At 34.9% G+C, this 16222-nt stretch overlaps 1 protein-coding gene across 1 annotated transcript; it reads left to right on the forward strand.

Moving 5' to 3' along the window:
* Positions 1–8289: 8289 nt before the first annotated feature.
* On the forward strand, positions 8290–8880 carry LOC120128847. Its single transcript, XM_039146467.1, has one exon. It carries the CDS (start codon positions 8290–8292, stop codon positions 8878–8880), a length of 591 nt encoding a protein of 196 aa, XP_039002398.1.
* Positions 8881–16222: the final 7342 nt, after the last annotated feature.

Below are 16222 nucleotides of genomic sequence, written 5' to 3' on the forward strand. Positions count from 1 at the left end.
AGAAAGCTTTAGCATTTCTTGCAGAAAACTCCATGAAGGGAGAAGATCCACCCCATTCATTATGGTCCGCAGGAGCAACAACCACTTCTTTACAAGAACGAGCCTCTACGCAGTGAAAAACATGACTATTTCCCAGGAAATTTAGCGAATGATACCATATTAAAAAGCTACTTTATGCTTTAAGAAAATGAATGAAAATAAGTCTTTTCATGTATATTCAATGCACCGACTATATGACTTTTATAGCATCTTTATAACAAACTCTAACTACCCAGCTAACAATTTCAACCTCCTAAGTAATCGGCTAGCAATTTCAATTTATTAAATTATCTTACTTTAACTGCTCCAATAAAGCATGATGTATTTGTTTTAATAACCTCCCGATTTGTTATATTTTCTGCTTCATTCTTCTTCTTCTTTGGTCATCTTTGGTGATCTATAGCCACCATCCAAGGGCTATATAATTCACTCATTTTTTTCCGATTCAGGCCTCATAGTCTCCCTTGCTGGTTGTGAAGTATTATTTCCTTGTATGTCGATTTTTTCTTTAGGTATACCACAGGTCTCTTGTGAGTGACCGTAGATGCCACACTTGAAACATTTATTCTACAAGCATTCATATTCTAGTTGTATAAAATTATTGATACCAATGCATGGTAGTAAGGGTTTATGGAGATCCATTGCCACTGCCAATCTTGCAAATTTACCTCTGTCTTGTTGTAATCAATCTTGATTACTTTGCCCAATTCAGCCGCAAGAAATTGGAATAAATATTTCGTATAATATCAAAATGGTATTCCTAGTAATCTTACCCACACTATCACTTTTGATGGGTAATTTTCCGATGTTGTGAAACCCCTGCTCCAATGTTGCACAGTAAGGTAACTCCCAAATATCATCCACGGACCATCCGTGAGTACCCTTACATAATCTTCCTTGTTTTCAAAACGCATTAGATAATCATTATTTTCTAAGTCAACTAGTTGAAAACATCCTTGTGGTTGCCATATAACGTTAATTTTGTTCTAGAGTGCCTTATATCCAATGGATTTCCCCAACAATCTTATAATCGTAGTTTGTTACATGTTGTGGCCTATTGAATCATGTACCCTATCACAAAACTTAATGATAGGGTATGGTCCACTTTGATCCACGACCACGTCTCCATCTTGAATAGATACGTCATCCTCCCCAAAACTTGGAAAAGCCTACGAACTATTCTTCCCTCCTCCTGTCACCATCGCAACATAAGTTTGTTTCTTCAATGGTTCACTTGAGACTTGTTGCAATGATTTCGAATGGAATACAAAAAGGATTAAGAAAATAGAGAAGAATAGGATGAAAGAAAGAACTTCATAATATTTTCATTCATAATTTCATTTGTTTTTACAACCAGTATATAGTGAATTTGTTAAGAATTTAGTGTCAGTTGTACTGTCATTGTATAACAACTAGATTCCTTTAACTGATTTTATCTTTTAAATTCCATGGCAGGCTGTTGGGCTCATTTTCTTCACTTTGGGCTCGTTCTTCTCTGGTCCACTCCCATCTGATCCAGGCAGCCCGTTCTTCTCTTCAGGTATGTTTCCTGCTCCCACTTGATCCATAAAATTAAATCCTATTTCTCCCAAAATCCCTAATTCTCTCATTTTCCCCAAATCCTTCTCATCCCTCTCAATTTCTGCCTCATGGTTCATGATAATACCCCAACTGCAATCGATGCTTGTCCCTAAGGATCGAAATCAGGAAATTGAGAGCGAAGCATCGTGAAATCTTCCCAGGTAACATTTTTCATCCCTAAATTCGACCACTGGATGAGCAGTTGAGTTACTGCCTTGTTTTTTTGTTTGATAACACGCTTATCTAAAATAATTGCAGGATAAACCCCTAGTTGGCCATAAGATGTAAGTTCAGGTGGGTATGTGGAAGAAACATCTTTGTTTCTAATTTTTCTTCTTCAAAAGGCTAACGTGAAATACTAGATGTAGCCTAGAATGAGTGGGTAATTCCAGTTGATAAGCGACTTACCCAATTCTCTTTGTGATTTTGTAGGGACCATAATAATGAGCAGATAACTTCAGATTCTTGTACAAGGCTAAAGAAATATGTTTATAAGGTTGAAGTTTAAGGTACACTTCATCTCCTTCTTTAAACTCTCGATCACTCGCTTTTTATCTGCATAATGCTTCATTCGGTTCTGTGCCTTGGTAAGTTGATCGAGTAGTATATTGTTTACATTATCCTGTTCTTGCATAAATTGTTGCACATTAGCCACTCGTGATTCAGTCACCCAGGTCATTGTAGATGGTGTATAACCATATAGGTCAGTAAAGGGAGTAGTACCCAAAGCTGAATGAAAACGAGTATTGTACCACCATTCTACATGAGAGATCCACTTAGCCCAAGAATTTGGCTTTAAAAAACAAATGCCTCTTAGATACTGCTCCAGGCATTGATTAAGTATCTCTGTCTGGCCATCTGTTTGAGGATGATAAGAAGTTGTAAACAGAGATGTAGTCCCTAATAACTTCAGTAGCTCATTGCAAAATATACTAGTGAAAATTTTGTCTCGATAAAAAAAAACAACTTTAGGTTGACCATGAAGTTTGTAGACCTGATCTAGGTAAACTTTAGCGACTTCATGAGCTGTGAAGGGATGAACCAGGGGTAAAAAGTGCCCATATTTGGTGAATTTATCAATGATCACCAAAATAGAATTGTATCTATTAGAAGTAGGCAAACCTTCAATAAAATCCATGGTCATAAACTCTCAAGTTTGCTGTGGAATAGGTAAAGGCTGTAGTAGCCCTGGCTGTAGGACATGTTCAGTTTTAATTCTTTGGCAAACATCACATTGTTGAACATATTGTTTAACCAATGTTTTCATGCCCTTCCAATAAAAATATAGCTTCATTCGATGGTAAGTAGCTTGTATCCCAGAGTGTCCCCGTTGTGGTGAATCATGAAGTATGGCAATGAGCTGATTCCTTAAACCACCTATCTCACCAATATATACTCTACCTTTATATCGTAAGACACCCTTAGTGTAAGACCAAAGTGACATATTCTGATTATCAAGTAGCAGCTTAGGAATTAAATCCATAGCAAAAGAATCCCCTTCATATCTGTTTCCAACTTCATGTACCCAAGCAGGAATTATTACTGTTGTAGATAATTGATGTAATTCAAAAGTTTCCTCAAACCTCCTTGATAAAGCATTAATAGCTTTATTGTGTTTCCCTTTGTTAAATTGTATGTAGTAGTCTAATCCCAACAGTTTAGTAAGACCCTTCTTTTGAATAGTAGTAGTGAGTTTTTGCTCTAGCGAATGCTTCAAAGACTCATGATCTGTTTTGATTGTAAATGGACCTCCTTCTAGATAGTGTCTCCATTTAGAGATAGCCATTAGAATGGCTAAATATTCTTTCTCATATATGGACAAGTCAACCTGCTTTGGTCCCAAAGCTTTACTAAGAAAAGAAATTGGCCTACCCTCCTGAGATAGGATTGCCCCTATACCTTTGGAACTAGCATCAGTTTCCAAGTAAAAGCTTTTGTTGAAATCAGGTAAGGCTAACACTGGAGCCCAACACATAGCCTTCTTAAGGATGAGAAATGCTTGCTTAGCTTCTTCAGCCCACACAAACTGGTCTTTCTTTAGCATTGTAGTAAGAGGCTTACTAATCTCCCTATAAGCTTTAATAAACTTTCGATAATAGCCTGTGAGACCCAAAAAACCATGCAAAGACTTCAAATTCTTTGGAATAGGCCACTCTTAAATAACTTGAATCTTGGAAGAATTTGTAGCTACTCCATGTTGAGAAATAGTATGTCCAAGATATTTCACTTCTGTTTGCCCGAAAAAACATTTACTTCTCTTAGAAAAAAGCTGATTTGTCCTTAGAATCTGCAAAATAGTTCTCAATTGTTGCACATGACTAAGTAAATCAGAACTGTAAATTAAAATGTCATAAAAAAAACTAGAACAAATTTTCTAAGGTAGGCACCAAATAGATCATTCATAAGAGCTTGAAAGGTAGTTTGTGCATTAGTTAGCCCAAAGGGCGTCACCTTAAACTCAAAATGACCATGATGTGTCCTAAAGGCTGTTTTAGGAATATCCTCAGGTGTAATTCTGATCTGCCAGTAACCAGATCTTAAATCCAGCTTAGAAAAAAATTTAGCTCCAGCTAATTCATCCAAGAGATCATCCACAACAGGAATAGGAAACTTGTTCTTCACAGTTAGGGCATTTAACTGTCTATAATCAATGCACATTCTCTAGCTACCATATTTCTTTTTGACTAATAAACATGGTGAGGCAAAAGGGATTTTACTAGTTTAAATGATTGATGCAACTAACATGTCAGCAACTTGTTTTTCAACCTCAGTTTTCTGATGGTAAGGCATTCTGTAAGGTCATACATTAACTACTTCAGTTCCTGTTTTTAAGGTAATAGAATGATCATGCTTCCTTCTTGGAGGCAGTCAGCTAATACTGCTTGAATTTCAGGAGGTATATCAGTGTTACTAACCTCTGCATTTAACATATAAATTTACCCCACTAATTCCGAATTGTTTTTCATCAGCCTTTGCATTCTAGTGCCTGAAATTACCTTCATTGCAGCAGTGTTCACTCCTCCTTTTAACACAATATCTTGATCACCCATTTTAAAACTAAGAGTCGTATCATTAAAGTCCATCAATATTGGACTGTATTTCTTCATCCAGTCAACTCCAATCACCATATCACTACCTCCAAGAGGTAAAACTCTGAAATCATGGATAAAAGTGAAGTCTTGCATTTCTCAACTGAGTTGTTTACTTTTTGCTGTGCTATAAAGTTTATCACCATTAGCAACTATAATTACCAATGGATTAGTTTCTTCCACTTCCAATCCTTTCTTTTCCCACCTATTAGTGACAAAACTATGAGTACTGCCACTATCAATCAAAATACTGAGTGGTTTTCCTTTAATGAATCCTTGGATCCTTAATGTTCTACTGCCAGAATTGCCTGTTATTTCATTCATAGAAATCTCAGGATCATTTTCCTCTGTTGTCAATTTCTCACAAATATTCTGTATTGTCTGTAATTCTTCTTGCTCATCCACCTCTTCCATTGAATTTAACTGTTTCAGTTTGCATTGATGGCCTGAAGTGAATTTATCCCCACACCTATAACACAGATTATTAGCTCCTATGTATTCTAACAACGACTGTTTGTTTTGGGCCAACCTTTGGTTTGCTTTTAATGTTGAATTCAGGGATGAATTAGATGTTCTGTAAGCAGTGTTATACCCTTGCACTACTGGCTTGGAAATACTTTTTAATTTCTTATTTTCCACTTCCAAGGATAGTTCATAAAGTTTAGCTTTCCTAGCAGCCTCAGCCACAGTTTTAGGCTCCAAAACCTTTACTTTATGTTTCAGTTCCTCTTTAAGGCCACTCAAAAAACTTGAAACAAAATACTCCTCTCCTAATTCAGGGTTAAACTGAAGAATGAATGGTTGAAGTTCTTCAAACTGAGCTTCATACTCTTCTACAGAAGATATTGAGTTAATTTATTAAACTCATCTATCACATCAGTATATCTTTTAGCATAAAATCGATGACATAATAATGCCAGGTAACTCGACTCTTCTTCATAACATATCCATCAAACCATACTTCTGTCTTATCAGTGAAGTACATAGCAGCAACCTCTAACTTTTGAAATTCAGGAACAACAAAAATAGAAAAATATTTTTCACATTTCCTGACCCAACTTCTAGGATTACTACCATCAAAGAACTGAAGCTCTATTTTGGGCTTTGGAAAAAACATGCTAGTATTAGTTTTGTTTGGCTGTTTTTCCAGAAATGGATGGCCTTTCATCGTCGATTGTTCCCCAGAATCAGTTGTACTTACTCTTACTTTCATCTTAAAAACATCATTTGTTTCAATAAGATCTTGGTGAAAAGTAGGTTTTGAGGCTAGAATCCCTGGTTGTCATGGTTGAAAGGAATACTTTTCACAATCATCAATAACTGTAACTTGCAAGGGCAACTTACTTGTTGTTTTAGTCTGAACTGCTGGTAATGGATGTTGTTCAGCAGGAGAAGAATGGCCAGACTCTGTTCTAGCTTTCTGCATCAATCCCAAAAGTTGTTGGAGCAAATTTTTAGTTTCATTTGTTGTTGTCTCCAAAGTCTGCATCCTATGCTCCAAAGCACTTTGTTGATGAAGCCACCAAGTTGGAATTGCTTTGACATCAGAAGACTCTATTGGATCAGGAGGAATAACTGGTGGTGGATCATTATGAGTCATTTGTTGATTTTTCTTTGTTTTACCCAGTTTGAAATTTTTTTTTTGATACTTTTGGATAAAAAAACAACCTTGCTCTGAATACCAATTTGCAATGATTTCGAATGGAAGACAGAAAGAATTTAAGAAAACAGAGAAGAATAAGATGAAAGGAAGAACTTCATAATATTTTCATTCATAATTTCATTTGTTTTTACAACCAGTATATAGTGAATTTGTTAAGAATTTAGTGCAAGCTGTACTGTCCTTGTATAACAACTAGATTTCTTTAACTGATTTTATCTTTTAAATTCCATGGCAAGCTGTTGGGCTCATTTTCTTCACTTTGGGCTCGTTCTTCTCTGGTCCACTCCCATATGATCCAGGCAGCCTGTTCTTCTCTTCAGGTATGTTTCCTGCTCCCACTTGATCTATCAAATTAAATTCCTTTTTCCCCAAAATCCCTAATTCTCTCGTTTTCCCCAATTCCTTATCATCCCTCTCCATTTCTGCCTCATGGTTCATGACACTTGTGTCTGTTCATGACGGTCTAACTCTTTTATATTACCTTCTTCTGTTATTTCTCCATGTACTTCAAGTTCTAACTCCATGTTATCCTCGATAACTTTTTATGCTATATCTTCTTTACTTTCTTGGGTGCTCGTTTGACTTCAAGAGCCATGGGGGATATTGGTCTTTCGAGCACCGGGGAGATATAAAACCAGCCGTTTCATCGGCCGGTTGTTCAGATTCAATCATGCAATCCTTAACAAAAACGAAACCCTGGCCTTAGTTAATTAATGAGACCGTATATGTTTATTTTCATTTTACCTAGTTATTTTGGATAAACTAAAGACTCTTGAAGCCTTTTCCTTTCTGCTATTCGTTTTAGTTTTTTCATTCTTCAAAATCGTATGCTAATCCCGATTATTCAGGAACTTATTTTTTCAAGTTCGCGTGCTAATCCTAATTCTTAAAAAAGAAACCGGAAGAAAATAGTGATTCATATAAATGACAAGCTAATAATATTATTTCTAGAAAAACAGAAAAAAGTATTACGAAAAGACACGTACTTGATATCTCGGCCTGTTCGGGATTAAGCTTGGCGGAGAAGCCGCTGGCAGGCGTCTTGTAACTGTAGATCAGGGCATCCTTAGCAGCTTCTTCGCTGCCGAGGACGGAAGCGAGGGTTCGGAGATGGTAGGCTTCAGGCTGCTCATCCTGAGGCTTCTCGGTGTATACGATGTGGACCGCCGCCGCCGCGTCCTACGACGACGTCGATAACGATGATTTCGTAACATCTGCAGATTCAGCCATTTCGATCAAACAACACAAAGCAATTATCAAAAAGAATAAAACCAGATATATTTTTCTGTTCATATCGAATATATATGTTTGGCTCTGCTTTTATCTATTGAAATTCGAGGGTCCACAATTTTGACTTAATTATATATATGTATGTACGAAATTTATTTATTTATTGATTACACGTTAAACAATTAAAACGATGTTCAAAAATTAATATCCTCTTGAAAATGTATCGTAAAAATAACTTTAGCACATATAAAAAGATATTAATAAATACTATTTATAATAAATAATTACATAAAAATAAATATGTAAACAAATAAATAAATAGTGCTGAAAATAAAATAAATAAAGATATATTAAAAACAGAGATTAAACTACTAAATATTGTTTAGTCCTTATCACCACCGCCATCACAATTTAGTTTTCCTTCAATGCTAACTCCTTTTCTTTCTTGCCTTTTTCATCAATGGCTTGCCCACTGTCATGGACTCATAGGGTCGACTTTTTGTTAATTAATATTGATAACATTATAATTCTTTTAATATACTCCAAAATATATACATCTCTCTCTATGTAAATATATATACAACAGTAGGTATGAAATTAAAAAGGAAACAAAAATAAAATCAAAGAACCATATATAATAACCCAAACTGGTGTCCTCTGTCCCTCCTTTTTTTTCTCTCTATATCTATGGCTTCCATAATTTCGGCGACCAAATACCCTTCTTCCAGGCGAACGCCTTCGTTCTCTTCGTCTTCATCTTCTTCGTCGTCATCAGCAACATTATCATCATCGTATTTTCAAGACGATTCGCCTCTTAGTCCGGTGGTTCCGGTCCGGTTTTCAGGCGTACCATTTTCTTGGGAACGTTTACCAGGGATACCTAAGAAGCTACAAAACCACAAGAATAAAGAATCCATCAAGTTGCTGCCATTGCCACCACCAGCTACTCCACCGACCTCCAGGAAGAGCATTTTGAGGAAGTTGCTATCTCGGAAGAAAACTTCCACTGCCTCCACCGTGGCTCCCGTCGGTGCTGAGATCTTCCGGAAGGACCCGTTTTTCACGGCGTTGGTTGAATGTTCCAAGGATGACGACGACGATGAAAACAAATCGTGGAGAGCAGCAGGAGCTAAGGTTACAAGGAGTATCAGTGATAGGTTCGGATTCGGTAATCTTTGTTTCAAAAAAAGTTATTCAGTTTCGGAATCAATACTCTATCTTCCAAGTGCTAGCAGCAGAACAGATAATTATGGCCTAATTAATCGTGGCTCTCGTTAAATGCAACACCCATTTGTTATTAGTTACTGGGATTACTTAATCATGTTATTATCACCCTTTTTTTCTTTGTATTTTCTATGAAATATGAGGGGAAGAATGATGAATGAAGATTGCACTCTGGAACTCATCTCTAGTAGTGTTCCATGTGATGTTTAATGAGAATATGAGTGAAGATTGCATTACTCCATGTGGGAGTTAAGTTAAGCGCTGCTTCTGTATGTATCAGCTTCTTTATTCCTATTCATTTGTTCTCTGCTATCTGCAATACTGCATATTTTACTCTTAATGTAAACTTTACATTTAATCATCCAATTATCACTTTGGTCCTGTTTTAGTCACCTAATTATTTCTTTTAAAATCATAATTAATATTACGTTTTTGATTTCATTTCTATCATCCATCCTTAATAACTTAAAAGGTGATGTTAACATGTAATAATTAAGTATTGTCACTCGTCATTGAAAAATATTAAAAATATTATAGGAGGCGTTTGATTATTTTTTAACAATAGATGGCTAAAATAAAATTATAATATAATGTTAGTTATAATTTGAAAAAGATAATTCAGCGATCAAAATAAAACTAAAATAATAACTAAGTGATTAAATACGTAGTGTATCTTTGCATAAATAAGGATCCATTTTAAATTTTAAATTTGTAGAGAATGGACTCGTTTAGGGATGGCCATAAGACCCGAATTCTACGGGTTTCGACCCGATCGATCTAATTAGGTTGGGTTTTTTTATAAAAAAAAAATAGGTTCAAGTCGGGTCGGGTCGTGTTTTTTAAAGGTGATATTCGGGTTGGGTTGGGTCGGGTTCGGGTTTAGGGTGAAAAATACCCAATCGGACCCTTAAAAAATATAATTTTACATTATATATTTAGGAATAATTATAATAATACCCCTCTATATATAATTTTCAATTAAATCATTGTTAAAAATAATATTTTTATTATTATTTCGGGTTAAGTCGGATCGAATCGGGTTCAAATTTTATCTCAAAAAATTGAATCGAATCGGGTTGGCCAAAACACGACTTAAACCCGACCCGTGCCGATCCCTAGACTCAATTTAACATCATCATTAAATTATGGATGTGTTTGATCTCTCACGCAAAAAAATGTTGCCAGCTTTGACATCAAATGCAAAGTTATGTGGGTTTAATTACTGAAAATGTAGGCAAATAATAATTAAAAGGTATGATCCATGTCTAAGATTAAATGCAATGTTTGTGAAGAATAGATGGTTACGTCTCTTACAATATTTGACGACCGTGTATAAGCATGAGACCGGACATGAATTTCTTGCGTTTCAAGTATTATCGGCACCCAACATGCATATAATGTCACATATGGTGTAATAAATTTGGCATCAACTGCAAATTAGTAGGGATGGGCATGAGTCGGGTTTTTGGTCCACCTGACCTAAGATCAAGTAATCCTCCACTCGAGACCCGACCCGACCCGACAAAAATAAGATTTCATCCGACCCGAATCCAACCTAATATATAACTTAAAAACCTAACACGATCCGACTCGACCCGAAATAATAAAAAATATTATTTTTATTCAATAAAAATAGTGGCTTAATTGAAAAAAATAATATATAGAGAGTTATTATTGTAATTATTCATAAATATATAAGGTAAAATTATAAATTGTTTTTGGGATCGGATCGGGTATTTTTCACCATAAACCCGACCTGGCTTGTAACACCCCAACCCGTATGTCACATTAACTTTTTAAAACAATATTCTTACAAAATAACAAAACGTTTGAACTTATATTAAGAAAATACGATAATATACCGTTGAATTATGTTCGTTATAACACATTTAAGGAAAAATATGTTTTTATGAACAATAATATATGGTACGAACAATACTGTGAACAATATCATGAACAATACATTTATTTACTCTCTTTAAAGCCTATGTACACTTCTGAGAACTTAAGGTATGTGAGTACATTGAGGTTGTGCACCACTATGCTGTCACCACAACTCGTGTAAATGTCCCGAAGAACCAGTCTATAGATCCCGAAGAATCTAATCAGTCCATATGTCCCGAAGAACATAGGTAAACAGTCCATATGTCCCGAAGAACATAGGTAAACAGTCCATATGTCCCGAAGAACATAGGTAAACCCTCGACTCTTGGCATGCCAACTATACCACTAGCTCTCATATCACATAAAATGAGCATTATCATTTATAACAGTTCACATATTCACATCACTTATTCATATCATTTCTCTTATAGACACATATCTCTTCTTTTCTGTCACTTATCACATGTACGTATAATCATTGATCTTTTAACATATGACTTTATCGTATATTTCATATCTCATTACCACGTAGTCATTTCATTCTCTATGTCCTTATCACATAGCTTATTTCACATTCATATGTCACATAGTTCATATCACTTTGCATGTAATCACATAGATTATATTATATAACTTATATAATTTCTCATGTTTTTATGTAAACACATATGTCATATCTTGCTCACATATGAATGTATTCACACCAATCAAAATCACATAAAATAACATGTGACCCATATTCCCATTTTCATATACTCATACATACATAAGAATCATATCAATCATACTCAATGATGTATAAAACATCCATATATAAAGTTATGCATGTACCACAAATCAAATAACATTTTAGGAGTCACTTCTTACCATAGTAACTCCGTCACTGGCTCGTCGCAAGCCAATGTTTATTCAATAACATAAGTACAAATTAAATTGCACTCACCTTAGCCTTGCTTAATTTCCAATCCACCTCTAATACTTCCTTCTTTGAATTGAATCCTAATTCCTCGATTGTTTCATAACGGAATTACGTTCTATATCTACATAACAATACATTTATACATATCAATATTCCAATCAACATACTTTAATCTTTCTTTTCTTAATTAAAAGAAAGGTTATTTTCATTTATTATTTAAGGTAGGTATCGGTACCCTTTATAGGGTATCGGTACACCCCTAACTGAGATATCGATACCCTGCCTAAGGTATCGATACCCATATTGAAATCTATAAATTTTTGCCCAGAAATCACTATTCAAGTACGAAAATTCACTATTTTCAGCTTTAATACTTCATGTTTTATTCCCTTTTTATATTATTAACTCAAATACACATACTTAAACCAATTTATATCCATTTATCTCATCTTAAACCTCAAAATCCTCTCCTCGTTATGAACTTCAAGAATCATACCCAATTTTCAACATGTTTTAAATTCAATTCTATCACTTCATATCTCTTAATTAAGTTAATGACAAGTCAAATCCAACTTTCAATTCTTATTATAAGCTCTATTTCAAGATTTAACTCAAGAACTTCCAAATTTTTAATCTTTCCTAACTCCTTTTTCTTTTGATTTTAAGATAACTTAAAGCTTTCCTTAAGCTTAGTTATCATCTAATGATCAAAACCCAACCATAAAACCAACAAATAATCAGCTAACAAAGAAACTCACATTTGCCTTTAGGGGTTCACGGTGAAAAGAATAACAAAGAAGAAAGGAGAGTTATCTAGAAACATTTGTTTCATACACATGCTCCACATGGGTATTAAAATACCCATAATTATTATTTAATTATTATTCTTGTCAAATGACTAATATATCATTTATCTCATTCTTTCTTAGACCTATAGGCCAATCTCGAATTACATCCATGGGAGCCTTTTGATTTCTTTTCCCATTTTCTTGTGCCCGATATTCTTCATAGGATTTAGTTACATTAGTTTCTGTTGCAACAAAGGTTTCTGAACATTGAACCTTAACCCATTCTTTTATCTTGCATTTTTGAATTGCTTGCTCTTAAGGGTCTTGGAAATTTCCCTTAAGGTTACCAGGAACCTTAGCTGAACAATTTGGAATTCCAGTCTGATTTATCCAAGGAACTTCCTTATAGGTCCAATTCTCATTTGGAGGCCACTGTGATTGATCAAGTTGTGGAGTAATTGATCTGGCTGAGAGCATTTTTGGATGTAATTTTTCACTCGAACAATGGAAGGGAGGAAATTGAAATCCCTGCACATTCTTTTTCTTCTTGATCACTCAATAAGGTTTGGCACCATGTTTAACTGAATAAGACCTCACTGTATTAACCCCAGCTTCTTTCTTGACTTTAGTATTGTTAGAGCCTCTTATCTTGCCATTCTTGATAGCCATTTCGATGATTTCTCCACTTATGATGATGTCAGAGAAATTATTAGGGACAACCCCTATCATGTGATTAACATAAGGAAATTTTAATGTGCTGATGAACAAAGTAGTGAACTCTTTTTCAGTCAATGGTGGATGTACTTGAGAAGCAACGTCTTTCCATCGTTGTGAATATTGTCGAAAGCTTTCATTGCACTTCATATTCATGCTTTGCAACATTGTTCGATCAGGGGCCATATCAGTCATGTGCTTGTATTGACCCAAAAAAGCTTGAACTAAATCCCTCCAAGAACGTATTTGAGTACGTTTTAGCTGATTATACCATCTGGATGCAGACCCAGATAAAATGTCTTGGAAACAGTGGATCAACAACTTTTCATTCTCTACATAGCCAGTCATACGACGACAATATATAGTGATATGATATGAAGGGCAAGTGGTCCCATTATACTTCTCAAAATCTGGAACCTTGAACTTTGGTGGAATAACCAGGCCAGGGACCAAACTTAGTTCTTTGACATCAAACTCATAAAATGACTCAACTGTCTCTATAGATTTTATCACCTCTTCTATATTTTCCAATCGTTGAGTGAATTTTTCCTTCTCAACTGATTTGTTTAGGTCAAGGATCTCATTACTAATACAAAATTCATCAGGCTTCAACTCAGAAGTAGTAGGACAATCAGTGGGGAATGATGCTCCAGCTTGATATGGTGAGTTCTTAACAGCGAAGTAAATTGGTGATTGAATTTCCTGGGGTACAGAGGTGAACTCAGGAATATGAACAGGTGTAACACCCAAAGAATTTATGGGGTTTTCAACAAGACTCTTTCCAGTGGTCTGGTGCTTCTCAATCATTTCTTTCATATTGTTCAGTAGATTGATATGAGAATTTGTGATATTAGCTTCAATTTGTGCCAACTTGCTCCTCAATTCCTCTTGTATTTCTTTCTGCTCTATCTCAAATTTGGCTAGCCTATCTTCAGTTTCTTTAGACATTTTTCTTGTGTCGTGCTGAGCGTTCTTGCTTCAAGGAAAAACCAAGATCACTTCGTTTGAAATCCTTATTTTAATGAATGAATGTTTTAATGTATTATAACATAAAAAATGCAAAGATGCCAAATGCAAATGTAAATATGTGAATGTAATAATAAGAATACAAATTGTGCAATACAAAAGCAAACATAAAAATACAAATGCAAAGATGCCAAATGTAAATATGCAAATGTAAATGTAAATTATTTAAAATACCAGAATAGGACATCCAGTTATATTAAGACTGCCCTTTTCTTTGATATTGAAAATAAATAAACATTATTATTTAATTAAATATGTTTTAATGCATGATGTAAGTTTAAAAATGTAAATGTAAATACAAACGTAAAAATGTACAAATGCAAAATACAAATGCATGTATGAAAAGGTGTTACTCAAGAGTGATCATCTTAGAACAGATTTCATTGAACGCAAAAGTTTCGGTACATCAAACAAAACTTTACATATAGGGATATATTTCATTCCTAACTTCTCCAAAGCCAAATTAGTCTATTAGCTTAAGGGACATATTGCTTGTCTGGACTGCAACTTCTTCCATGACATTCTCCTTCATCTTCTGTGTCACTTCTCGGAGTTGCTCATTTTCCCTTGTAAGAGAACCTTTCTGTCCAAGAAGTTCTTGAACAAGATCTTCATATATGTTGCAGTTCTTTTTCAGCTTGGTGACCCATGTGATCCACTCTTATGGGGTGTTTCCTATGCCAGCATTTTGAAAGGCTTGACTAATCTTCTGGAAATATTCATGCATGGCTTCTATTTCTGTGCTCAATTTCTTGTTTTGGTCCTTCAAATAACACGCTTGAGCTTCATAAAAACCTCCTCTATTCTGTGTGTCCCGACTGATACTCTTACCATAGACTGCTTTTGGTATCAATCTGGCAGGATCTTTGTGGAGTACTTTTGGTATTAATATAACAGGATCTCTGTGTGCATTGCTTGCTTCTATCCTCAGGGTTTCCTCAGGATGTCTTTCCTTGGCCGCATCATATTTTGTTTGATCATAAAACTTTTTGTCCATTTACGATTTCTTTCCAATATGATGAACAGTCTTTCAAGTAAACACCTTTTGGTTATGCCATGATCATGCAATGCAAGCAAAAGAAATAAGAAAAAATAGAATAGTTAGTACCAATTAATGGGGGAAAAAAATCTATTTATCAAGGTATAAATCCTAACCTCATGCTTTCTAGTTCCATGCTTTGTTTGGAAAAATTAGCTTAACCGCATGATTTTTAGTTTGCATACATTTATTCAGGAAAAAGAAAAGGAAATAAAAGCTAGAAATTATTTCTCCTTTGTGTATACCTACTAACAAAATTTTGGCATGGTTTCAGATCGGGAGAGTTTCTAGGTTTAATATATGCAGGGCTTCAGTTCTAGGAGTAAAGGTACTCGAACTGTCCTTGTTGATGCCACCTTGGGTTGTCAAACCCTCAATCCTAGTACATCACAGACTTAAGCGGATCGAGTTCAATTCGAGGGGACACATTTCTTTATGCCTGACACGGAGAATAAATTCTCACGAAGACATAGAGCATATGAACCCCGAAAGCTACTTGCTAGGTCTGACACGGAGAATAAATTCTCACGAAGACGTCGCTTTCACTCCCACTTAAAAAGGGACAAGCTTGATTAGAAAGCTTTATGTTATGCAATGCAAGTATTGTGTGTGAGGAGAAATGTTCAAACCTCTGACAAACAATTAAATGAAAAATTTAATATTTGAAAATAAAGTAAAAATAAAAAATATAATAAATATTATGAAAATCATAAGTAATAAAAATTTTGAAAAAAAAAAGAATTAAAAATTAAATAAATAATTTTTTAATTTCTAATTAATAGAGACAATTTATAATTAATTTCAAAGCATGACCGGTCCCCAGCAGAGTCGCCAAGCTGTTGTAATCGGTTTTCGTCAGGGCACAAAATTTTTACTCGACGGGAAAAGTGATGTGAATAAATGGTTTTTAAAATAATTTGGGAGTCGCCATCGGCCTTTTGGGTTAGGTAGGTCGAATACCTAAAAATTATCTTTTAAAAGAGTTTTAAGAAAACATCAGTTAAAAGATGAACTGATCTGCGTTTA

Source organism: Hibiscus syriacus, unplaced genomic scaffold (genome assembly GCF_006381635.1).
Source record: "Hibiscus syriacus cultivar Baekdansim isolate YM2019G1 unplaced genomic scaffold, ASM638163v2 tig00110482_pilon, whole genome shotgun sequence".
NCBI lineage: Eukaryota > Viridiplantae > Streptophyta > Magnoliopsida > Malvales > Malvaceae > Hibiscus > Hibiscus syriacus.